The sequence below is a fragment of the Takifugu rubripes genome, chromosome 22 (genome assembly GCF_901000725.2).
Source record: "Takifugu rubripes chromosome 22, fTakRub1.2, whole genome shotgun sequence".
Classification (NCBI taxonomy): domain Eukaryota; kingdom Metazoa; phylum Chordata; class Actinopteri; order Tetraodontiformes; family Tetraodontidae; genus Takifugu; species Takifugu rubripes.
Window position 1 is genome coordinate 14666469 of NC_042306.1, and position 25198 is coordinate 14691666.

At 49.5% G+C, this 25198-nt stretch overlaps 1 protein-coding gene and 1 long non-coding RNA gene across 2 annotated transcripts; one reads left to right on the plus strand and one right to left on the minus strand.

The window, feature by feature from the left end:
- Nucleotides 1-1384: 1384 nt before the first annotated feature.
- On the minus strand, nt 1385-11883 carry LOC115248049 (uncharacterized). The gene is made up of 4 exons (XR_003887088.1): nt 11605-11883; nt 11442-11507; nt 2309-2527; nt 1385-2081 (listed from the first exon to the last, which is right to left on the minus strand). It is a non-coding gene; the product is annotated as an uncharacterized lncRNA (long non-coding RNA).
- A 4006-nt stretch (nt 11884-15889) lies between these two features.
- Nucleotides 15890-23303, plus strand: LOC101062274 (Krueppel-like factor 6). Its single transcript, XM_003975898.3, has 4 exons — nt 15890-16207; nt 18047-18617; nt 19793-19916; nt 20656-23303. Exons 1-4 carry the CDS (start codon nt 16106-16108, stop codon nt 20705-20707), a joined length of 849 nt encoding a protein of 282 aa, XP_003975947.1. The 5' UTR covers nt 15890-16105; the 3' UTR covers nt 20708-23303.
- The last annotated feature ends 1895 nt before the right edge of the window (nt 23304-25198 follow it).

Sequence of the window (25198 nt, forward strand, 5' to 3'; positions counted from 1 at the left end):
CGTCGGGTGATTTGAGCAGGATTTTAGGATTTGGTTTGGAGGAAGACTTTTAAATCTGGACTGGTTGGGAAACCCAACGGCTGGTGAACATGTGGAAATACCAAACGGGGACTTCAAGTCCTCCTTCAGGAAACCAGAGGAAGCCCCAGTCTGCTTCTCCAGGCTGTAGAAGATCTCAGGAGTGAGGAGCGATGAAGTCCTGGCTGCAGCACGTCGACAAAAGCTGCTGCTGCTGCTGCGTTAAATTTAATACTTCTGTTTTGATTCCGAGAATTGAGAGCAAAAAATAACCAACCATGTGAACAACAGCAGTTGCTCTTCAGGTTTTGCTTATTTGAGCCACGTGTCGCAGCCTTTACTTGCCTTTAGTCAGAGTATTTTTAAAGATGTGGAATCTGCAGTTTTAATCTCCTGTGGGGTTGTTGCGTAACAGCAACTATAAACCAGAGGCAACTTCTGAGGGCACCTGCTTAGAGGAGTCGTGTCTTCATTTTTACAAATGAACCTTCCATCCACTCGCCTGTTGTCAGTGCATGACTGTACAAGCACACGTGTGAGTGGAGGATGGTGAAGGGCTGAGAGCACCGGCAGAACAGCCTGCAGCTCTTTGGAGATGAATTAGCTGCTCAAGTCTGCACAGGAGAACCGGTTCGCACTATCAGAGCCGGGGCATCCCTGAGGTGACAAGTTGAATTGTTTCACACAATCTGAATGACCTGTTTTCTTTTCCTTTTTGTTCTGAGCCCTTCGCCAAAGAGCTGCTTGATAGAGAGATAGGAAAGAAATGTTTGGAGGGTTTCCATCTGAAAACAGGCTCATCAAGGAGGGGTGGACATGGTTTGAACCTGACTCAGTGGGCTGAACGCTCGCCATCACGCACCGTCAGCTGTCAACATGTGTGTGAACTCCTCAGAAATGTAACTGGCTGAAGCCAGTCTGAGAGAGAACCTGAGCATTGCTCCGACTGCGGGGCAAATACCGAGCTGCTGGAATAATGTTGCACTCGCGGTCAAATGCAGACTGAGGCCAAATCCCATGCATGTCAGGGAGGCTGCAGCATGTTGGTTCCTGCACCAGTCTCTCTCTCTCTCACACACACACACACACTCTCTCACCAACACCTCGGCTTGTGTTTCTCAGGGATTTGCAGACACAGGCAGACAGGCCCACATTACACCACAGCTAATAACAGAAGCTGGATCCGAGCCATGGGAAAAATGAATCTGTAGCACTGAAGTAATCATTCCAATTCTCATAAAGAGCATGTCTCATCGGATCCAGTCTGCACTTGTCTATCAGGCCCTCACACACCAAGAGATTCCCCCCCTTACCCAATGCTTGGCAAATTCAAGAGGCTGTGATAAACAAATCCTGATCTTTCTTCTGCAGTTTTCATGAATATTCTTTTTAAATGCAGACGGTCCCTTAAATGTGATCGGTTTCAGTTGTGGCGATGATGCTAAGCTAACGCTGCTGCAACAGATGCACAAGCTAACCTTATCGCCAACAAGGGCCGCCTGCAGTCGAGCACTATTGCGGACATGAAACATGGACATTGCATTCATTTAAAACGCCATATGAAGCGAGTGTATGTTGGGCAACTGCCCGGTTGAGTCATCAGCGTGACGACATCACTTCCTGGTTTTCGTTCATTGTTTGGCAAGACCGTCGTCATGTTCGTGCTTGAAGTCACAGGTGTCTGTACATGACAACACCGATACCAGACATTTTAAGGCTCATGAGAACCACATCTACTCCAGCACGGTGAGACTCCACCCAGGATTAGCAGGAGCTTTAGCCGCGAGAGGCGTCAGCGCCGCTGCAGTATTTCATGGATCATTAAGACAAGTTGACGCCTCGGTTCTGTTGCAGAGCGGTGATCTGTGTCACTCAGCTCTCACACATGTTTCACTGCGTTCAGGATGCATTTCCACATGGTTTCAGATGAATTCACTGTTTCAGTATCAACACGCAGCTCCAACTCAAACCAGGAAGTAGAATTCCATCATCCCCATTCGAGGGAAAGTGGACAAGGCTACAGCCGATTCCACCAGCTCCCCTTCCGAGCCAGCAGGTAGCGCCTGCAGGGAAAAGGAACTCATGATTACACACTACCGTCTGCTCACCGCTGCATATATAAAACATGTCATTAATATTTAAATGACGGGAGAAAAGCAGAGATAATGACTGGCGTATAAAAGAGGACGCAGTCTAATAATAATCATAATGCTAATATTATTGCTTTCTTTGGTGTGTGTGTGTGTGTGTGTGTGTGTGTGTGACTGTTAATCCGTGCTGGCACAGGCACCTGTAAGGAATCCATCTCCTCCACAGGCGAGGGGTCCAGAAGCTGCAGCACGTCCCACACAGATGGACCTGACAGCAGGCGGCTGTCCACGTGAACCCCAGCGTCCCTCAGCAGCCGATGGTGTGTAACAGCGGGGACGTCAGCTCGCATCAGTGCCAGTAAAGGCTCCGCGCGTCTCGGCAGCGGCGTTTAGAGGAGGTTTCTGTCGGCTTTGGGACTCTGAAATGAACACACAGAAGATCCGCGTTGAGTGAAGAAGGATGTAAGCTCAGCTCTGTCTGTGGTCATGAAATGTGTCATTATAATGGCTGAAATTCCCAGCTAAAAGAGAGAAACTCCGCTGTTGGTGACGACTTTACATGTGGTGAAATAATGAAGGCTAAAAAGTCGACGATTTGATTAGAACAGCAAAGGCAGCAGTGAAGAAACACAGTATGAACCATCTCATTGTCCAGTCAGGAGCATTTCTTCAGCCCCCACTTATCACATTTAACGTTATTTAAGGTAGAGCTAAAGAAAATAAACCCACAGTAACGTATCTGGTATCTGAGCAGTTTGTTAGACTGCAGCTCAACTTTACAATAAAACCTATCAAAGCCGTTAAAAGTACTTTAACAGCAAAACGGCCACTTCTTATTTACCCTCCCTGTACAATCTTGTTGATTTTGTTGCTAAACCTTCCTCAAACGAATGCTGACAGGCCAGACCACAAAATATGAGCTTATTTACTCTCAACTTCTCAATTACTGTAAGCAGAAAAAGAAGTGGAACAAGTAATTGTAGCTCTGCTTCTGGTGTTGATGGAGGAAAGGCGCAGCGGGGTTGGACTTCCATGTTTGGTGAAGCTTTTTAGTTCTGGGGTCTGAGTCCATCTTTGTCAGGGTGGCCTCTGGAGATCAAACCCCGCTCCTGACAGCGTTACGCCTCTTACTTGAAAGGTTTGTTTTACACCAAAATGAAACTCTTGCTCATCGCAGCCCAAATATTTCCTCCCGAGTCTTCTCCAAAACCGCATGGAGTCCCTGCTCGCTGCAGTAGGCACAGCCGCCCTCGTTAAACTTGCATTTGCTAAGTTTGTCTTGCAGCAGCAAACCGAAATGGAAGCGTGGCGGGATGAGGGCCGCAGATAATGAGGTAAGCATTGGATATCTGCGCCCACGGAGCAGCTGTCTGCCTACAAACCGCTGCCTTTACGGCAACAAACCCATTTGATCAGTGTTGCTGTCCGTGATTTCATCACAATGTGCAGAGAGAAACCTGCCAAGGGACGAGGTTCTGCAGCAGCCCGGGCGGCGCGGGGGCTCCGGGCCTCTCAGTCCTGCTGCGTTCTGCTGATTTCGCTGCATCCTAAACAAAACCACATGTCTCCGGCAGGACCGTCACACGTGACACAAACAGCGGAAGCCAGTAAAAGCAGAGTCGTGGAACCCAAACAAGTCATTTTATTTCCATCTGTGAGGGCAGCTGAAGCCAAAACAGGACAATTCTGGGTTTCAGGTGTTAATCGGAACGTTGGGACTAGTTCTGCTGTTCACTTAAATCCCAAGGCAGCAGTTTCCTTCAGCTCTTCTTCCTGCATTACTTCACTCTGCGGTGAACATGTCGTGACACACCTGTGCAGCAGCGATTGAGGCGTACGTGCAGAGCGAGTGTGGACGTGGACGCGCCGTCCCCTCTTACGTAACAGCTTGTTGTGCTCTGCAAACTCCGGTTGGAGCTGCTGCTCCTTCAGGAGTCCTAAAACTCAACAAAGGCGAAGCAAAAACACGCAGAGTCAAGAGGGTCTGGAAAGCAAGATGGACTCAAATGTTCCAAAACCAGAGAGAACAAAAGGGGAAAAAAAGCCCTGACTAAGGGGAACATGGGGTGACACACAGGGAGGGAGGGGTGGGGGAGAGGGGGCGTTACATAACTTTGTCCTCAAGTAGCTCAGCCAGAACTTGGCTCGGTTGGCTCTCGCTACTACGACAACAGAGATTTTCTCATGGAACAGATTAAACGGCGCTCCGGCAGCAGACCAGCAGATGCGTGATGGATTCCCAGCTCTTCCAGCTCCCACCATCTGTAGTAAAACACCTCAGTGAACTCCGAATACACAGCTGAGGCGTGCCAGCGCGCCACAGCCGGCAGGAGCGGAAGGTTCCGCTTCCAAGGTTTACTGTAACAGAGAAATCCAGGGAACTTTTTCCCTTGTTGTGAGTCGGAACGCCGCCAATCGTTAACTGCATTTTTGCTAGGTGTACGTGGGCATCAGCACAAGCAGCCACCGGCCGTTTTAAATGGGCTTTTGCCGTCTGAGAATTGTCTCCAAGTTTCAGTTGGTCTAACTCAGATTTCCACATAAAGCACGCCCGTTTGTGCCTCGCCAAGACGCTGACCTCAGCAGATGGCAAGACCGCGTTTGAGAGCGACTGAATGATGAATAACACCCACAACCTCAAGCTGCAGAGCTCGTCTCCGGGAGGCTGCAGACGGCTCCGTCTCACTCGCTCAAACAAAAAGTCCGTCCAAACTCTGGGAGGACTGAAAATAAGCCTGTGGAATTCTTAGCTGATGCGGATGTGCCTTCTCCTTGTTCTGAAGGACGTTCCCCGACGGCTCAGAGGAGCAGATCGACGACGAGGATGTCGATGATGAAGGCCGCCACGTCGAGCATTTTTCCCAAGTGCAACTTTTCAGTGAAATCAGCTTCTCCTCTGTAATTGCACCAAGGGGGTTATAACTCCTCCCAGGGGTCATTGGGGCAGGAGACAGACGGCAACCTTCAGGGCTCGCAGGTCCATCACAGTGTGCTACAACAGACCTGAACTTTACTCCATCAGATGGAAGTAAATAAATGTAGCGCTGACAAGGTCACTGCCCAGGGTCAACCCCACTAAATGCCTGCGTGCATTAGCTTCACCACTGTTGGCAGGTCCCAACAGATCCTTTGAGATGAGAAGTGACTTTACCTGATGCAATGTGCAGAGGAAGAAACGTACAGCTTCAGCAGACAGGCTAACGTGCTAACGCACAAGTCATTGTTCCTGTGTCACAGGAAGTGAGTGAGGTCATTGTTTCGCAATCAACTGGTGACACTACCTGTTCGTAGAAACGACAAATTACAGTTGTGTGACTCAATGGTACTAATTGCGAGAGTCGGGTTGTGTGTGGAGGGTGTGTACCGAGCAGTTGTGTGTGGAAATGATGATGAGTAATTGGAGGGACGGCCGCTGCGCGGTGGAGGCCGGACGGTTGTGTCGGGCTCCACGGTGTCCCTGCGTCACTGGAGCCCCTTAATGAAGCTTCTCTGTGGAACTTCATCCATCAAATCCCAACATTTGATCATCGTCTCCTCAATCTCAGCTGTCCTATTTAACTGCCTCTGCTCTCAGTGTTGGGGGCCGTCCATCCGTGTGTGTGTGTGTGTGTGTGTGTGTGTGTGTGTGTGTGTGTTGCATGACCTGTTTTGTGTGTTGGGCTCCCGTCCTCCATGTTAATGTCAGTGTGAATGAGACAGATCTATGGCAGGTGTGAGAACAGCTTGAGGCTTGTGTCATTAACCCGCCACCGGTGTCACTCCGTCCTGTGCTGATCTGTCCTGGCAGCCCCCGACCACCACATGCTCCGTGTGCACGCTCGCTTGTTTTACACGTACAGACTCTGATTAACGAAGGACAACCCTGGTCTGTGGTTCTGCACCTTAAGCTAATACAGTAGGGACCTGAAGGGCCGGTTGCCCGCGGTTCTATAACCAACCTGCAACCGTTGTGTCTGTATTTACCGTCCTAGCTAGAACAACTGTCAGACTCCATATGTTAGCAATGCCGAATAAAGACGGGAATGTTTTGTCCTCGACTTTCCGAAGAAGATGGGATGTGAGCGGAGCGCGCTGGGCGCTGAAATGTGTCATCCCAATCGTTTGACACCTCTGAAGGTGCAAGAGTCAACACGGGCGCACGCTCTGGTGCGGACGGAGCAGGGAACTGGGACAAAGTGACAGACTGGCCCGGTACGCCTTTGGCACTGTCCTCACGCTGAATTGTGGGTAACACCATGTGACACCACCGCAGGAGTCAGAAAATGAATTTTCCGCTGTGGGTGGATTGGCTGTGAGGTGGTTCACAAGGTGAATGTTCCTCCGTGCTAATTAGCGCTCACTGATGGTGATTAGTGTGTTTAGCCTGATATCAGTGTTTCAATCTCCTCGAAATCCACTTTGTGTTGAATCTTGCATGTTTAACAGAGACAGTAAGTGGCAAAAAAAAGGCCTCGACAGTCTTTTGGTCTCTTGTCCAAACTGTTTACAGTTGGATTTTTGCTCAGTGGGAGTTTCTTCACATCATCTATCATCCAACCATCCCCACTTAGCCTGCCTGCACGAGAGGGAGCACAACACCAAAGCACATGTATACACTTGTAGTCCTTTCTTTGTGAGGACATTCATAGCCATAATTCTTTACCCCTGACTTTGACCTTGACCTTGACCCTGACCAATTCCGACCTCAACCCTTAAATCAGTTTTAAACCCTCAAACGGTCCTTTGATGTTGTGAGGACAAGCCAAAATGTCCTCACTTAGCTAGTAGAATGCAGCTTTAAGGGCTCAGTATGTTGCAAGCACAAGAACACACACACACACACACACACACACACACACACACACACACACACAATGACCATTATCAGTGTGGCTTTTGTGAGCTGAAGTGCAAACACTAATCATTATCATTCTTGAAAGATCAAAAAACTTTTATGTGAGGGACTCAAACTCCCTCATATGAATGAACACACACACACACACACACACACACACTCCCCAGTGCCAGATATTCTGTAGCATGCATTGCTTTGGAATGCCACGCTGTTTTCTTTCTAAACATCAGAAACACTGTGTTGGCTCTAGCAGTCCGACATGACGGTGTGTGTGTGTGCGTGTGTGCGTGCGTGTGTGTGTGTGTGTGTGTGTGCTGCAGCGACTCCATGTTAAAGGCCAGAGTGAGTCACACCGCCCAAGATTACCCCGGCATTATAACCCACAGCTCGTGTAAATACAGCTCTATTATTCCCGCTGAGCTCTCTCATTCACTGTTTGCACTGGAGTGATTCATACGCTCACGAGCATGTGACCAAAAGAGAGCTGCTCCTCTGTAAAGGAAGGCATGCATCCGTACTGGGGGGGGGGTTTCCCGACTGACGTGGATGAGCGGCCTGATATTCTGCAGAATTCCTACTGTGTAATTTTGAGAGGGACCATCAGAGCCCGAGGAAAACATCACTCATGGCGCCACTGAAGAGAGCTTGTGGCCCAGCTCCGACTCTCAGGAGCAGGGAGGATTCATTCGCTCATTATTGCTGACGCGTCAGGCAGTTTTCCAGGCTGTCAGGGAATTCCAGGATATTCCCAAACTATTCTCATAAGCAAATCGAAGCTTTTTTTGGTGTTCTCAGCGACTTCATTTCGATCTCTCTGGTTTAATTCTTCCACAAGACTTCAGGAGATTCTGCACGAGTCGGTCAGGATGTGGAATGTGCAGGATTCCCTTCGGACAAGGGAGGAAGGAGGGGCTGGATTCCAAGTCTGGGGTACAGTGGGAAGGAAGAGGTCACGTTCCTGTTTGTTCACATTACAGAATGGCAGCCGCGGTGGAGATTAGACATGGGGGTGGTCACGGAGGGTCCGGTGGGGTCAGTCGCTCCTATCATCACATTCACAGCTGCCGGGGCCGGGCTGTGTGGGAGGACGAGGGCAGGAAAACATGATGACCCCCCCCCCCCAGAAGTGCCAGACTCAGCTGCTGGCCAACGCTGACAGCGAGGTGGATCCCCTCCCTGTGGGTTGGCATTAAAAGAAGAAACCGCCACGGTTTGAGAGGAGAACCATCCCAGAGCAGAATAATAAAACAAAGATTTTAAGGAGATTCTTATTAATGGGATGAATTCCTCCTCAGGATCTGATGTCTGGTCCACAGAAAGTGATCAACCCCCCCCCCAATGGTCCTTCCTGACCCCTCTCGGCTCTGCTGTGTAACTGGTGGTAGTGAGGCGCCGGGGAGGCGGGGCTTCACCGCGTCTACTTTAACCATTTCCTCTGGCAGGATGTGGAACCTTAATGAAAGCGCCTGAGCCGGCCCTGACGTGTTTTCGGTTTGGTGCACGAGGACCCGGAGCGCACGAAGCCTCCGTCGCGCTCTCCGTTGCACAGCTGCCACATCCTTCGCTGCTCCGCGTTTCCACGACCTGTTTTTCCGATCAGTTCGCGCGTCTCCTCAGTATTTCCCATTTGTGTCGATCCGGCTGCTTCCTTCCTCTCGTGAATAACAGGATGTGTTCCGCTCGGCCCGTACGTGCACGCTCTTGTAACCCACAAACCGTTTTAGCTCTGCGTGCCGACAAAAGCTCGCTTTTAATTTGGCCTCACTCGGCTGCACATTTAAGGAACGAAATGATTAACGAAAATGGAGCACGTGGCGATCCGGCCCGCTAGCTAACGCGCTGAAATAGTAGGTTTTATGTGTGCGGTAAGTACCGACTCTCAATTTAGAAATACGGCGAGCAACTGGGCCTGGGATGATGCAGCGGAGCGGGGGAACACGAGCCATTACGGAGAAATCGTTTTTTAGTACATTAGCAGAATTAACAGAGCCTGAACATATCTCATTCATATCGTACGCTCGTAACCGTCCCAAGGTGCAGCCGACTCCTTTCAGACCTGCTCTCATCTCTTTTATTTCTGCTTTGTTAGGCCGAGATTCTGATGTTTCGGCTCATTAATTCAACGTGCTCTATAAGCGGCGGGTCCATAACGGAGATGAGGAGTCAAATTGAGCCTGTCGTTGGAAACCGTCCCCGCTGTGGCGATGACGGGCGCTCCGACGCACGTTAGACTCTTATCAGACCGTCGGCGGTTTAATTTGATGGCAGAAAACAAGCCGAAAGACAATATAGATGATTTTTTTTCTCTTTACCGTCTTAAAGTTGCCAAAAGTGGAACAGACCAACAGTGAATTTAAAGACGGTTCAACATTTGAGCGGATGTGAATGTCGATATGAGGGGGAACCCCGTTTCCATGGGATTAGCCCTGGATGCTTTTGTTTACGTTGGCGTGGAAGCGCGGGCTGATATCGTCCATATATTTCACGTTGGAGTGAGTCGGCTGTCTTGTTCCGCCGAGGATCAGCAGTCAATTAATCTCTCTTTCTTTAAGATTCATCGGAGGTGATAAATCTACAGACTGAAAGCGAAGCTAAAATAAAAGGACTGACCTCAGCGCTCGCCGCTGATAACGCCGCCGCTGCCCTAAACTGAAATCAATACTTTATCTTTTACATTTTTTCCTTCACGTCTGACGCGTTCACGCGGGACTGATTGTTGGCCGTCTCTTCCAGACGCGGTCGGAGTTTCCTCTTTTTCCTTCACGTCAGCAGGAATCTTTTCCCAGTCTTCCCAGTTAGAGCCGATGCTTGTTCAACCTCATTTCCAACCAACTCAAACCTGGTGAGGAGGCTGGAGACTAGTGGTGGCCCAGGAGCTGGTGGTGGCCCAGGAGCTGGTGGTGGCCCATGAGCTGGTGGTGGCCCAGGAGCTGGTGGTGGCCCAGGAGCTGGTGGTGGCCCATGAGCTGGTGGTGGCCCAGGAGCTGGTGGTGGCCCATGAGCTGGTGGTGGCCCAGGAGCTGGTGGTGGCCCATGAGCTGGTGATGGCCCATGAGCTGGTGATGGCCCAGGAGCTGGTGGTGGCCCAGGACCTGGTGGTGGCCCATGAGCTGGTGGTGGCCCAGGACCTGGTGGTGGCCCATGAGCTGGTGATGGCCCAGTAGCTGGTGAGCAATGAGACCATCACAGTGGTGGAGCAGGAGAGGACCCAGAGACGTACAGGGCGACCTTTGACACCAGGCCACAGTGGGGCCTCAGTTGGGGTTTGACAAGCATCACACTCATGAGGAAGCTCCGCTCACACACCAGTGCACATGACCTCAGGGACCTTGATGGCCCACGTCCCTGCAGAAGCCCCGTTTCCCTGGACAGGCTGTGGCTGCAGATACGCGTCAGCTGCTTTGGTATTTGGGAGGTTCCCCTCAGAAGGTTGTTCCCTCATTACTCACTTTATCGGTTTTAACGTGACTGCTGAGACGCTCAGAATCCGTCGCGCTGATTGTTCCTCACAAGGTTCAAACGCGTGACCCTGCGGCTCCCCAGCCTCTTCTGGAGACGTCCCATCTTATCTTGATCAGGAGTGCAGTTCTTCAGCTCAGGATGTTGATCTCCTCATCCCAAACCAGAGAAATTCAGCAGAATGAAACACTTTATGGTCTATTGGTCAAGGTACACTGGAGCTTCTGTTTCCATGGAGAATGAGTCACAAGAAAGTGACTCAGTCATCAGCTGAGACGGACGCTCCTCAGCCAGAGTCTCTCTGGCCACCCTGGGTTTTCTTCTTCTCAGTCAATGGCTGGTTGATTTGCAGGTTTGCTCCTATTCTTCTACAGCAACTGCATGACTAGAGCGCCACAGGAGTGTGTTCAAGCAGACCGGTGCCCTCCCAGCATCTCCTTCCCCCCGTTCTCCCTCAGCCCAGACAGAAGGAGCATTCACTCTGGAATCTGCCATTTGTTGACCACGTTGGCATCGTTGGTAGATATCCGCTGGTGAAGATCTGCCATTGCTGCATAATTCTGGTTCTAATCATCAGTGTTAGCAGCTGTGAGGAAGCCTTTTTTGGACCTTCTGCTGCTTTTATCGTTGATTTGTTTGGTGGTATTTTAATGGCGTTACTTCCTCAACGAGAGGAAGAGGAACCTCTACGGTTTCATCCCGTCTGAGTGCAGGACCGAGGTTCTGGTTTCAGCTGCTGCTCGCGGGCGCATTGTGGGGCTGCCAGAGGAGGCACCTTTTTCAGAACCTCGTACGAGGTTCCCACATGACATCAGCATCTCATTAGCACATCAATACATTTGCTGCAGCACTTCTGGGTTTCCCAGGCTGGTGGCGGCTCAACGCCCCATCAGACAGAAGCAGCATGCAGTCACGCCAACTTCCAGCGCTCGGCGACTGGATCCTGCTGATAGTGGTGGACCCACAAGATGTTACGTCACCTAAAAGCTCTCCACACATGCAGCTACTCACGCTGCCCGTCCACTCCCGTATCCGCTCACCTCTCATTTCCTCTCCCACTCTGGCGGTTTGCTGCTTTACTGCTCCCCGGAGACGCGGCGTGCAACCTACAGGAAACGGTGGACAGGGTGCAGTCGGGTCAGCACAACCTGCCCCCAGTCGCTGGGATGTCACATGGTGCGAAGACGTGAAATCGTGACTCACCTAATGTACAGCAGATGGATGTGGGAAGCCCATTAACATTGACCTCTCGCTGTGTCACCAGGGGGATTGTGGGAAAACTCCCCTGCATCACCAGTTTACCGGAGACACCTTAATCCCAACCGATCTCCAGCCCGGCAGGTTCCCCTCAGACTGCTCTTCAGAACCACGTTTGATGCAGGATTTGTTGTAATTAGCTTGGATGGTGATTAACTGCTGCAGGTTCTGGAAAACCAATCAAAATTCCCTGAAAGTAGGAATGATCACTGCGGAGCACAAACATCCGCAACACGGAGGGAACGCCAGCAAAGACCAGGACCAGAGAGGAGGGGTGCCAGGGCCGGACCGGAGGCCTCAGAGCTGCTGAAAACCTGTTTCTGGCTTTTGGTTTCATGTTATGAATGAAGCAAAAGGGGAGTGACGCTAGACTTCCTGTTGTAGTGAACGTCCCAGTCACCTCCGTCTCCAGACAAAGACTTTGGCTGTGTCCCAACGACTTTGCCCTTCCCCCTAATATTAGCATAAACCAGCTATTGCCATTAAAATTAAAGTTGAGCTCAACAGCCGGGACGGACAAATGACATTCAGCCAAAATGGGCCTTATCACACACGGAAGCCTTATCTCCCATCCAGCCGGGCTATGAAATGAGCGCCTCCGCCTGAGGTCTGTGCTTGTGTACCCCTTTATTCAAGAATTAATATCCACATAACCATTAACGTATCTGGGTTTTTACACTCGTTATGCTGCTTATCGATGTTCAGCTGTCGTCAATCTAACGGGCTCATTTGCAGTCTTGTGGGACTCAAAGACCTTGTTGAAAAGCACTTCAGGGGGCTGCTGAAGAGGTGGAGAGGACCCCCCCCCCCTCCCATCATATGTTGGCTTCTCCAAACACTTCTGCATCTGAGGGACGCTGCTTCTGCTGAAGGACTCGGGTCTTATGATTGGGATTCATCTGCACTGCATCAGAGCAGGCGACGGCCGACACATGTGATGCAACGCAGCAATCGCGTTAACTCCGCTTGTTTGTGGCTGCAGCGTCACTCCGCAGGCTCTCACACGTTCTGCCTCCTCTCGCAGATACTGTACTTTCATCGCTCTGAATATCTTTGCATCGCAATTAGGTTGGAGTGCCAGGCCGTTTGGGGGTGCCACACGCTGAATATCTTAGCTAAAAAGTCACCTCTCTCATCCTTCACTGGCCCGAAGAGGCGTTCAGGTGTAGGACAGAGCTGTGGACGGGACCGACACACTTCAGGCAGAGTGACTGTTTATGTGGTCAATGAGTTCACAGAGAATAAGAACTGGGAGCTGCTCCGAGATACAGAGAAAACGAGTAACTCTGGTATTAGCATTAGCATGTCTACTGAAACCTCACATTTAGAATAACGCTGGTGTGGTCGACTCACTGTCGCCCCCTCAGGTATGTGCGGTACTGCAAGAAAGGATGAAGTGCCGTTAGTTTGCAGGTTATCTCCCAGAACACATAAATAGACAGTTTTGTTTTTTATCACCAAGCTATCTTCTTTTCTCCAGTGTCAGGAGTGGAAATCTTTATGGCTCAAAGAACCCCGGCTTTATCGTCTCTAAATAAATAAACGTACTTTTATATTTTGCTTGCAATGCTCTGACTTTCTGATATAAATTCTCGTCTTTTGCTCCTTAGTTGTCTATGAATGTAATCCCTGAATCCCACTCCGGAGTGGCGCGCCACGTCTCCACACACGGCCATAAACGAAGCCCGGCCGGTGCAGAGCGCTGCTGTTTATCGCCGCGCTGTTTACGCTCATTATTTTGTTGCCATGGATTCATGCTGCCACAGACAAACATCCCACATGCATTGCCGCTAACATCGGTCACAGTTACATGGCAACTGCACCAGATCTATACGGTCCCGTGACTCATCTCCGTGGTTGGAGAAGCCAACACAGGCTAACAGGAAAACATCTGCAGGAATTTGAGTGGAACGTATCAGAGTCTCGGAGGGCAGCACAGCGACAGACCACAAGCGCTTCTTTTGTTTTTTAACAACACTGGCTGTTAAGGTGGCCGCATTCTTCAAATAGCAGTGATGCAACTGTGTGCCGACGGTGTCAGAGAAGACGAACGCACGCGGAAGGTACCAACACTGGCAAATGAAAAGAAAAAAGGTTAGCAGGGAAACGTAACCCTGGTTTCAGGTGATTGGGCCACGCAGCGAACGACAACCAGAGTCCAGCAGGTTGACCCTCTTTACTGCCGTATATCTTGATGCGTGGGTTTTATTTTAGTTGGGCAATAATGTGCACAGGTCTTGTTTGGCACAGCTTTGCTTATATTATGTAATGCTAGCGAGAGAGCTCACATGATAAATTTGGACAGAGTTTACTTCCAGTTCCTCAATTTTGGTGAAACCCGGTCTCCGCGACGACAGTCCTTCTCGGGTTTGACCTATGGACCAGCCCAGTTGTCCATGTGAGAAACTCTGGGCTATTTATATCACCTACAGTGGATGGACAGACAGGCATATTGAGCACTTCGGGGAGGAAATGAGAGCTAGCTAAGAGCGCTTTAGCTCAGCGCTCATTCCAACAGAACGTTTTTTTTTTTTTCACATCCATTAAAGCCAAGAAAATATGACAGTTTCTACTTCTATGAGAGTTCAGATCCAGAAGAAAACAGGCAAGCGATGAGGTGAAAATCCAAACTGAACTCTGATCACAAGATGGGAATTAGTCCATTAGTTTGTTAGTCAGCAGACACCAAGGCCATTAGCTTTAGCGTGTCATCCCACACAGCCGGGGGTCCAATGGGTTACCTCAAGACTGGGACAGAAATATGATCTCATTTCCAACTTTATAATGTGCTTTTAGTCTCTGTGCTGCTTGTAAGTTGGACAATGAATCATCATCTTTAGAGAAGCATGACTCTTCCCTTGTATTATTTATCGGCTGTTGGAGAGGAGAAACTCTCCATCCCTGAAGCCCATCGACTCATGACAAAACGTGATGCTGCAGGGAGCCGCCAATGTGCCCACAGCTGAGATCTCCAACAAAAGAGACTGGCTGGTGGAGGCGCTCCACCGCTCCGGCTGATGGCTCCAACAATGGCGCTCTGTTCTAAATATGTTGTTTGTCACATCGCCTGCCTTTTAAACTCGTCAATGCCGCCGTTGTTCTGCTTGAATTCAACTTTAGCCCAGATCTTATGCAACCAGATGAGTGCTTTTACTCTCCTGTTCGGTGTCAGAGTTTAGTCGCAGCAGTTTGGCTGATTTGGAGTCAGATTAAAGGAGACGCCGAAGATGCTGACAGCTGAAACAGAGCAGCAACGCCGCACTAATTCATATTTCTTATCACACTTGCTGAGGTGGAAGTTCGCTTCACCTGCACAAAATTAAAGTCTGACTGGTTCAGACTCCCCCCCGACCAAAGCAACTGTTTTATTTCACAAAGCAGATGTGACATTTGACAAATGTTTTTATGCTAACAAGATGGCACAGCAGATCACGTGATGAGGAGATAAACCTCGTCATATATCAATGTGCAGGCTTATTACCCCTGATAAATATTCATGCGCCTGTGTGATGGGGGGGGAGGTAATCACTGCAAAGCACTTGATCACCCGAGTTGGAAACCAACGCAAATTTTCGGATTCTTCTCTGCTCGCTGCGGCCTCGTGATTCAAAACGAGAAAAAAAAAAAAAAAAAAGTTCAAGTCGAAGTCGGCTGCAGCACGCGACGAGGCGGGAGCGCAGCGCGAGGAAACTACCGCTGTTCTAACTTCATGCAGGTTAAATCTGCTTCTGCCTCCTGCCTCGTCATGGATCAGAATCCGTCTGAGGAGAATTTTACGCACGCGCAACTGCACGTCCAGTTGCGCGTGCGCGAGTGGCGCACAGAATATTCACCGAATCATGGTGTCTTTCTTTACAGACGCCAAACTTTGAGCAAAACGTGTGTGTTCGGGGCCAGATTCGCCAGCGGCGGCCGCTCCTGCAGCCCCGCCGCCGCTGCGCTCACATTTGACACACGCACGGAGCTCCACTTCCTTGTTTCGGTGAGAAGTGGAGAGGTGGAGAAAGCGGCGCCGCGTTTATAAAGCGCTCTAAAAATAGCGCCTGTGCCGCCCAATGGCAGCCGCAGACGCTGCGAGCCGCGCGCCAACCACGGCGGACAGGACGAGGCGCCTCTCGCCCCTCATTGGATGGCGCGGGCCCGGTAGGCGGGTGCTGCGCGCCCGCGCGTCGATTGGGCCACAGAGTGAAACGTAATGTAATCACATGGGGGTGGGCTTGCCTGTAATTTTGAATCGGGGGGGAAATTGACAGTGCGCTGACACTTTTGGAGAGTTCGGTGTTGTGCGCTCTCTCGGTGCGTCACACGCTCAAACCCTCCACTGGAAGCGCACTTTCCCGACCATCATATATGCAAATCCAGCCGAGAGCCCAGCTCCGCTCCCAACTCAGCGCGCCTGCTCGCCTCTCCACTTCGCTTCTACTTGTGGCTGCATCCTGGGAGTGAAATGGATGTCATCCCTATGTGTAGCATCTTCCAGGAGCTCCAGATTGTGCACGACACGGGATACTTTTCAGCGTTACCGTCTCTGGAAGAGTACTGGCAGCAGGTAACGGCACTTCTTCTTTTCTCAGTAGATGCGCACTTTGACAGATCGACTGCGCGCACACGCACGGCAGTGTGGAAGTTGCAAGGAATGCGCGTTTATGTCTGGAAAACTTGCTCGTATTGACAGAGGCGTGCGCGCGCCGACCATGTTTACGCACCTCCGCGTTTGGACGGAAAGATTTGTTGTTTTCTGGAGGAACTTGTGCAACACATTTACCGCCGTTGTCATCTCCCTGACGGTGCACGGCAGCAAAAGCTTTAGTTTTGCCAGGCTGAGAGCAGGAGCACAGGGGTGTGTGTGTGTGTGTGTGTGTGCGCGCGCGCGCGCGTGTGTTTGACTGTCATTTTCAGCACATTTTGCGCCACGCTGGTGAATTACGCGTGAGATTGAGCGACTGAATGGGCGCTTTGCGCCTCTGCGCGTACACCCTCCACCTTCCTCTCTGTCGTTCTTGCCCTCTCTCTGGTTCAGCGGTGTGCACGCGCACACGCACACAGCGAGTGAGTGACATGGTGACAGGGAAGCTGATTTCTCTTCCACTTTGCTTCGAACAGTTGAATTTTCTGCAGAAAATGAGCTGCATGCGTCATTCTGTCTTTTGGTTTCTTCTTCTTTTTTTTTTGCTGGGGTTGGAGAACGAAATGAACTGGCAGTGCGCTGCGCTCCTTTTCTATCTCTCCAGTCTGAGATCTGGACGGGCTCCGGGCCAAGTCGCCCTCCCAGGCATTTAAAGCTCGCCAGGGATTCCAGCCAACTCTGCTGACAAGAGGCGTTTGTCTTGAACACATTCTCCCCATTACCAAATTACTACAGCGTTCCCACAATCTCCTATTTTAGACAGAAGGCGTGTTTGTGACAAGTTGTGGTCCCTTTAAATTCCATCCGCTCCTGGAGTAACGCGGGATCTTTCTGCCTGTCTCACGGCGCCTAATAGGACATTTTAATCAATTCCTCAACAGTTGATTGACGTGTCGTTTCAGATTCTGCCCTTTTGCTCTTAAGTATCTGTCTCGTGCCTCCATTTGCCATTGGGACGAAATAAAAGACACTTTAAAAGTCTCCGAAACCTCTCAGGAGTTGGGGACTCGGCTAATATTTCCTGTTTTATGTAAGAACCCAGCTGTTGGTGCCCCTCAAACCTGTCCTGGCTCAGCGAGGCTGAGGAAGAACCTCTCTGACTTCCTTTCCAGAGAAAAATAAACCCACAATCCACAGTGGCTCCTGAAGTATTCATGCCAGGCTTTTTATGGACCCCCATGAACCAGACCTCCCTCCTCTGTGGTCCCTGGTGTGCTATGTTATTTCTAGCTATGCCTCCAAATGCATTATTAAATCCACATTATGCTGAATAATTGATAGATCTAAAAGATCTACAAGCACTTCCCTAACCCGATGGGGGGCTCTGTAGCATATGTAAATTTCATGACCCACCCCCAGCATGCATTTGCAGGCACGCACACACCAGTGCAAGTGTGGGCCCTGTAACCGTGCATGATAATGCATGTCCTTCCCAGCTCTCCGAAGGAACCGTGGTGCTTGTAATCTTCCCTGATATGGCCTCAGAGGGCACGCTCAGAACGGACTTGAGTATCCTCAGCAAAGGACATTGTGTCTTCCTTCATTCCTGCAGGCAGGAAGGAAACAGGGCCAGTGGTGTTACAGTGTTATAACATTTCCCCCTCCTGCGGCTGCTCCTGCTGCTAAGAATAAACCGTGTTTAAAAGAATGCTAGAGTTTGTGGTCTTCTGGGGACTTTCCCGTTGAAGGCCAGCCTTGTATTACAGCCTCGGGCGCTGCGTGCCCATCAGCTCACCACTATCTCCTCTTCCCTCCGCGCAGACATGCCTGGAGCTGGAGAGGTACCTCCAGAGCGAGCCCTACGTCTCAGCCTCCGACCTCAAATTTGAAAGCCAGGAGGACCTGTGGAGCAAGTTGATGCTCGCCTGCGGGGACAAGTCAAACGAGCCCGACCCAAAGATCCCCCACATCAAGGACGAAGAAGACAATCAGGACAGCCAGCACCTGGACGCCATGGGCTTCAACTCCGATGCCAGCAGCGAGGCCTCGGACAGCTCGGAGGAGCTCTCCCCCACCCTCGACTTCTCCTCCAGTTCTTTGACTGACCTTCTGGGAGACGGGGGTGAAGACCTGGGCTCGGCCATCATCAGCACGCCGCCGTCCTCGCCTGAGCTGGGCAAGGAGGGCTCTGTCACCCAGGGCTGGAGTGGGGTTCAGACTGTGTTGCACTCTCCTGGGAAAATAAGGACTGGGGGCCTGGAGAGGTCAGGGCTGACCAGCGGGGAGGCGTCACCTGACGGCAGGAAGCGGGTGCACAGGTGTCAGTTCAACGGGTGCAGAAAGGTGTACACCAAGAGCTCTCACCTCAAAGCACACCAGCGCACACACACAGGTAAACCAGTTTGACAGTCGGCTGCGTTTGTAATGTAAATATCCAGAGTGTGGAGGCAGCGGCGGCGATGGTTATGAAACCATGACGCCGTTGCCGCGGCAACTGCGCCAAACGTCGTTTATATTCGAGCGAAAGCTCATCTGAATTAAGTAAAGATAGACGACTTGTCAACATTTCCGCCCAGCGCCACCAAGCTAAAGCGTCCGGGTTTTGGGCGCCGCCGTGTTGCGTTGGCGGAGCCGTTGGCAGCTGGGAGTCGGTGGGAAGCAGATTCCTGATTTCTCTTCAACGCAGCTGCCAGTAACGACTTGAGCTTTCAGTCTCATTTAAAATAATTGAGGGGGGTGGACTTATTGCTCACCAGTCAGACAAATGTATTTTCCCTTATATTTGCTGTGCGTTATATAAGATGTGTGAAAAAGTTCAGCGTCTCTAAAATGGCTCAATCAACTTCCTGTCGAGCACAAACGACATACTTTGAATAGTTTGTCAAAAGGAATGCCCTCCACTGTGACCTAATTCACACAGAGTAACGTGACTTCATGCAGGGAGGGGGGAGACGGAGGGTGAGAAAGAACGGGGGGGGGGGATGCTCTTTTGTGTCCGAGCGGCTCTCAGAGCTCGTGGATGCTGAAAACATCAACAGTTCTCACATTTCCTCCTGGGAAAGAGCTCAATCGGCCATTTGCACTGACAGTAAAAGCAGAAACAAAAGACTCAGAAGTAATGGGAACCTGATAGAAGCGGTCTGAGGTCCAGGGTTCCAGCGGGAGCACTTTCCCTCACCTTTGACCTCTGCAAAACTGACACACTTGCCAGCAGAAGAAAATAACATTCCACTGTCGGCCGCGTTAGCCACATGGCGAAAAGCCTTCAGGATCATTAGGATCAGCCTCTGTTTTCCTTCTCAAAGCACGGCCCCTGTTACATAAGTCGTCTAGTCGGGCAGCTTCTTAAAGACCCACGAGGCTGTCTTCCCTCATCAGCCTGCAAATGTACTTGTTTTCTGTAACATTAGCATTAACGAAAGCTTTGTTTAGGTAACGTTCTGCAGTATGAATTTAGAGAGCAGGGGTGGACCGTGTGAGTTCAAAGGTCAAAGTATCAGTGGAATGCCTGTGGAAGTGTACATCTGCTAAATAACATTCTAAATATATGTGTATGTTTCCTTTCAGGTGAGAAGCCCTACAGGTGTTCATGGGAAGGCTGTGAATGGCGCTTTGCACGAAGCGACGAGCTAACCAGACACTTCAGGAAGCACACTGGAGCGAAGCCATTCAAATGCAGCCACTGCGACAGGTGAGTGTGTGGGAAGAGCCGTGCAAATTCAGGAAGAGGGATCACGTGATCAGAGATCGTATGACTCCGCGCCCATTTATGATATCGACGGCTAAAGGCCAGGGTGCAGCTTCCCTCTTGAACGGTGTCGCGCATTGTTCCCCTCACAAAGATCCCACTTGTACAGGCAAATTTCTTTGCATCCGTGAGATGTTTGGGTGGAGGGAAGATTGTGGGTCTCGTGCAGATTTATGGAATGAGGTCATGGTTAATGAGCTGGATGAAAGGAGATTTGAGCCAGAGGTCGAACCGGAAAGAGTTGCTGAACAGGAGCCAGAAGGTGTTTGCATGAAAGACTCTGCCAGAGGGGGACGCAACCTGGACAGCTGTTATCAGGCTAAAACCACAGTGTTGCCCCCTCACTACAGGCTAGATGTATATATACATACATGCATATATGTGGCTGTGGTTACAATCACTGCCCACTAAATTAAGCTTCAACCCTGGGAAATGATAAAGAGGTAATCGTCACCTTTACTTAGGAACAATGTTCAAATGTTCTAAAAAAGGGTTCTGAATGCAGCCAACGTCTTCCAATGACCCCAACGAAGTCTTACTGGTCTCGTCCTCAGAAGATGACGTGTTTGGTAGATTTACGTGGTCGTCAGTGGGCAACGTGACCCCTGATTCAGTGACTCCTCCTGGACAACCAACTTCCAACATCCAAAGCTTAAACCTTTTCCCTGTGTTCTCTTCTCAGGTGTTTCTCCCGTTCTGATCACCTGGCGCTGCACATGAAGAGGCACATCTAAGATGGCCTCTGAGTGGAGAGCTCTGTGGGATGATTCTGGTTGATTGTCCTGACCTGTGGGGGATCAGCAAGGCCGGTGTGTCCTGAGAGCGTTAACAGGGGCACCGCTGTGTTCCAGTCAGTGGGAAAAAAGATGAAGCAGGCTATTATTTGCACCATACTTAGTGCCTCCGACACCTCGCTGTGGAGATTTCTCTTGAAAGGCTTTTACAGACGAAGCGGGAGGGCGGACAAAGACCTGAAGACGTTTTTAGAGACTGGAGAAAATCTGGCTTGGAGAAGATGGGAAGAGACTCTTCTGTATGGTGTTCAACGCTTTTTTTTGTTCCCCCGGAGGATTATGGGACTCCGCAGAGGTGCTGTTCCTCCACTGACAGTATGTTTGCCTGTGCGCATGGGGACTGTGAGTGCCTGCGACTGGATGCCTGTGCTGGCTTTATGGAGCGGATGGAGCTTGCGTTGTAGAACTGCGCGTGAATGGCGTGGAAGAGGCGTGGCGGGGTGGCGAGGGAGGCTTTCCGGGGGATGTTTGCGGGCTAACTGAGAATGAATGCAAGGGTTCTGTCTGTGACGTATAACTCAGTCGACCGCGGTGGGGAGTCAGGGGTCGCTGGGTGACCATGTCGAGAGCACCCCCTATCTGCCCGGAGGTGGAACTACGCCTCCCATTTCAAACACGGGAGGCGGTTTTGTTTAGTGCAGCTATTAAGTGTGCAATGTATTATGTAGCCCGTCTCAAAACATACACACTATTAAGCTCATTTTGTTGTCCATTGTGTAAGCTCCGTATTCTAAGAAAAAGACAAAAAAATCAACAGTTGTACTCAAACAGTTATTGCCATTATTACAGAAGTTGCATGGGATCGGGGGATGTGTTGCTCACTTGTTTGCTTATAGGACAACAAAATTCCATTTGAGTGCAGCTACCTTCATATTACTCAGTGTCATGATATAATACAGAACACATAAGGCCGTCGTTTCGTTGGTTTCATTTTTCTGTGTTGGGGATACCACTATTGCTTGGCAACTGTCTGGATCGTGGGGTTTTGGTTCCTATTCTTTCTTCACCTTTGCTTTTTTGTTCTATCTGTAAATGCACTGTAGACCTTACTGATGCCTTATGTAAGTGGCCTTGTCCTGTTTAATAGATCTCTTTTTCTCTTACACACACGACGGGGTTGCAGATGCACTCGTGCATCGTGGAATTGCTTTATAAAGGCCCTGATCCATACAGTCAGACCTCTGTCACTAAACAGACTCCTCAAAAAAAAAACAAAAAAAAAACATACAACCTTGATAATGACTATTGCTATTTTACATTTCAGTTCAATCTAAATTATCGATAGATCCGAAACCACGGATTCCTAAAATGACCCGCAGTCCTGTGAGATTTGTGGGGCAGCTTGAAAAGACGATTCAATCTAATAAAGGTTTACTACCGTGTATTATGAGGTGGCGTGTCATTCAGAGGTACAGAATCTTGGAGAAATGTTCTCATCCGATGTCCAAAACGCAAAATTAGGACCAACCGCACAGCGGGCCACTCCGGCCGTCGCGCTCATCCGAAAGTTAAGAGACAGACTTCTTTAAAATCTTAATCCCGAGTCTGTTCGGATGTTGTGTCTTTTGTCCCGCCTTCAGGCTGAGGCGGCCCTGATCTGGCTAAATGGTACGCGAGCCCGTCTGACCCGTTGGGCTGCAGGTTTGGGGGGGGGGGGGGGGGGGGGGGGGGGGGGTCTGTCTGCTTCCGCTGCTGAGCTGACACCAGACCAGGATCAGAAGGGTCTCGTATATGCATGTCATTATTTCAGTCACCTTTCACCACTTTTGGACACCACATGATTCCCTTCTGTTTCATAATTAGAGTTCTCGTGGTTTTCTCTGGAGGTTTAGTGGTTCACGTGTTGTTTATGGTGGAGAGGATGTAATGTTGGGGATCGTTTAAGCGTCCCCTCCCAGACCTGCCACACACAGGCAACAACCTAAAGCCGGACGTTGTTAAAGAAAGTTCACACACCGAGTCAAATGTCAAAAAATACAAAGATGTACATTGTAAACTTAGAGAATTTTTTAAAGAAGCATCTATTTTGAAAAGGTATGGGACCAAAACCAAATGCAGTGTGTTTCTAAAGATGAAACAATGAAGACAAGAGGGTGAAGAATTATTGTAAAATAGTCACTCCATTCTGCATCCTTCTTTTTTTTATGTTCACTGGACAAAGGAAGAGCAAATGTATGTTTCAACAACGGCATCAACTGCATAAACACCTGTGGCCTATCGTCATTTTTGTCAAGAGGGGGGAAAAAAAGTTGTTCTGGACATTTGATTTGTAATAATTTTGCATTCCGGTGCCCAGTTAAATAATTTTTATTTGTCATGTGAATTTCTCTGAATTTTTCAAAGACCTACAAAGACGCCCTATCTTTAGAGTGTCTTTATTGGATAAACATGGAGATAAAATATGATGCTCTATTTTTGTTTCTTTATGGCATATTTTATTTTATGGCAAAGATTTTCTTCATTTGGAATTGTTTTGTAAAATAGTTTCTGTATGAATGTATTTTTTATTGGAAAATCGATAAAAAAAACAACAAATGATCGCATCCGCATGTGTTTTTTCCCTTCCTGTCTCTCCTGACCAAACTCTACCAGGAGGCATCTGCTGAGGGGTCGACCCCCACAGGGAAAGGATCCCTGTTATTCCCTCTCCTGAGGGTCCCAGTTAGCATCGGACCACACGGGTCATCCAAAGTCACCCACATTCACATCAAAGATGACGACAATAATAGCAGAAACGGGGTTTTTCTTTTCAAACGCTCCCTCCGCAGCAGCGAGTTTAGCTGCTGGAAAAGCTTCTGAAGAAGCCGTGTGGGAATCTTCGACATGTAAACAGGTTTATGGGGAACAGCTGACTGTAACATGTTTGGTTAGAGAAGGCTGCACAAGCTCGTGAAACACGTGATTGTGTAAACAGGTTGGGAGAAACCTGCTCCGAACTCTGAGTCAACACCGCTTGTTTGCAGATGATGACATTCTCTCCGTTTACTTTTTACACTTTTTCACCCGAGGCCGCTTTAGGACCTGGGTCTGAACGCTGGCTGTGGCACCATTTTATGATGTCACCATGGTGACCGGGTCTGCATCAGTGGAGCTGAAATCAAGATTGTGTGATTGAACTGATTAACGTAGCCTGAAGGTCACGATAACATGAACAAATATGACTTCGAGTCAAAACAACAACGGCCTCCTCAAATAATATTACAGCGTTTTGGGACTCGGGGGACCATCCCTGTGGTGTTTGATCTAGTTTAAATTTTCCTCTATATAAAGGAAACGTGCTATTGGAGGGGGGGGGGGGGGGGGGGGGGGGGAGTTGCAGAGCTCATCCCAAGTTTGCTATTAGAACAAATCAAGTGGGCTGATTGGTGGAATGTGGGGACAATCTGTCCCTCCTGCTCTGGCCAGCATCGCAGGGAGTTTTCATCTCGCACACTCTCCAAGAAATTTATGCAAATTAAGTTGTGGCGAAAACAAATCCCCGATAAGAGCTGTGCACACGACACAGACAAAAAGCCTCTTCATCTGCGCCTGCGAGCACAAAGAGCGGCAGCTTTCGTGCCGCTCCAGCCAGGCTGCCCAGTCAAAGCCCTGAAATGAAGATTTTCCCTCCCTCGTTGGGGTTTCCACTCAAATCCAAAAGCGCTATATAAAAGGATAAATGTAGCGTTAGGCAGGAGATAAACAGAGAATAACTGGGGGGGGGGGGGGGGCTGATTAAACGATTTGATCACTTCCAGCAATTAGTGCAGTTAAATTTGAGTTTAAAATTTTAAAGCGACTGGGTAACTGGGAACAATCTCAGTTTATGTTGCAGCAGTGTCAATTAGCCTGTGTACACAAGAAGATTTTATAGATGAAATATGCATGAGGATGAGTCAGTTGCCTTTTTTCCATTAAAATACTATTAAGCTTCCCACTGGGCCCACAATTAGAGCCGTTCCTCTGAATTATACTTGGAAGAGAACATTAGAAACAAACTCTTATTCACAGTTACCAGTGAACTACTTCAGGGTATTTATAGACTTGAATTGTTCTTTAAGAACCAGCAGTGAAGTTTCCCACCACATAAATGCATTTTCATTTAGTCCATCAACTAAAAAAAAAGTCCCAAAAGGCATCCGAAGAAGATTTTGGTTTGTGTTGCAGTGAACTAGAGCCAGAGAAGAGTAAGTGTGTTTCCCCAGCGTTTAAAGAGTCAGAGTTGTCCTAACGCAGCATGTTGGAGAAGAGAAACGCTCATTTGGATGCTTTTACTGCCGGAAATCCGACAGGTGGACGCTGGAAGGTGACCGACGGCCCATATTTCACCAGCAGAGGAGAAATGAAGCTCAGCAAACCCACTCATTATAATAAAAGACTCCAGGGACAATTTCAATTTCAGCTTCAGCGACCTCTGAAAACACTGAAGTCAGTCCAAACATCTGAAAACAG

Coding starts and splice junctions, on each gene's coding strand:
- LOC101062274 (XM_003975898.3), top strand. CDS start 16,106: ATGGATGTCATCCCTATGTGTAGCATCTTCCAGGAGCTCCAGATTGTG. Junction 18,618..19,792: donor ACACCAGCGCACACACACAG/GTAAACCAGTTT, acceptor GTTTCCTTTCAG/GTGAGAAGCCCTACAGGTGT. Junction 19,917..20,655: donor AAATGCAGCCACTGCGACAG/GTGAGTGTGTGG, acceptor TTCTCTTCTCAG/GTGTTTCTCCCGTTCTGATC.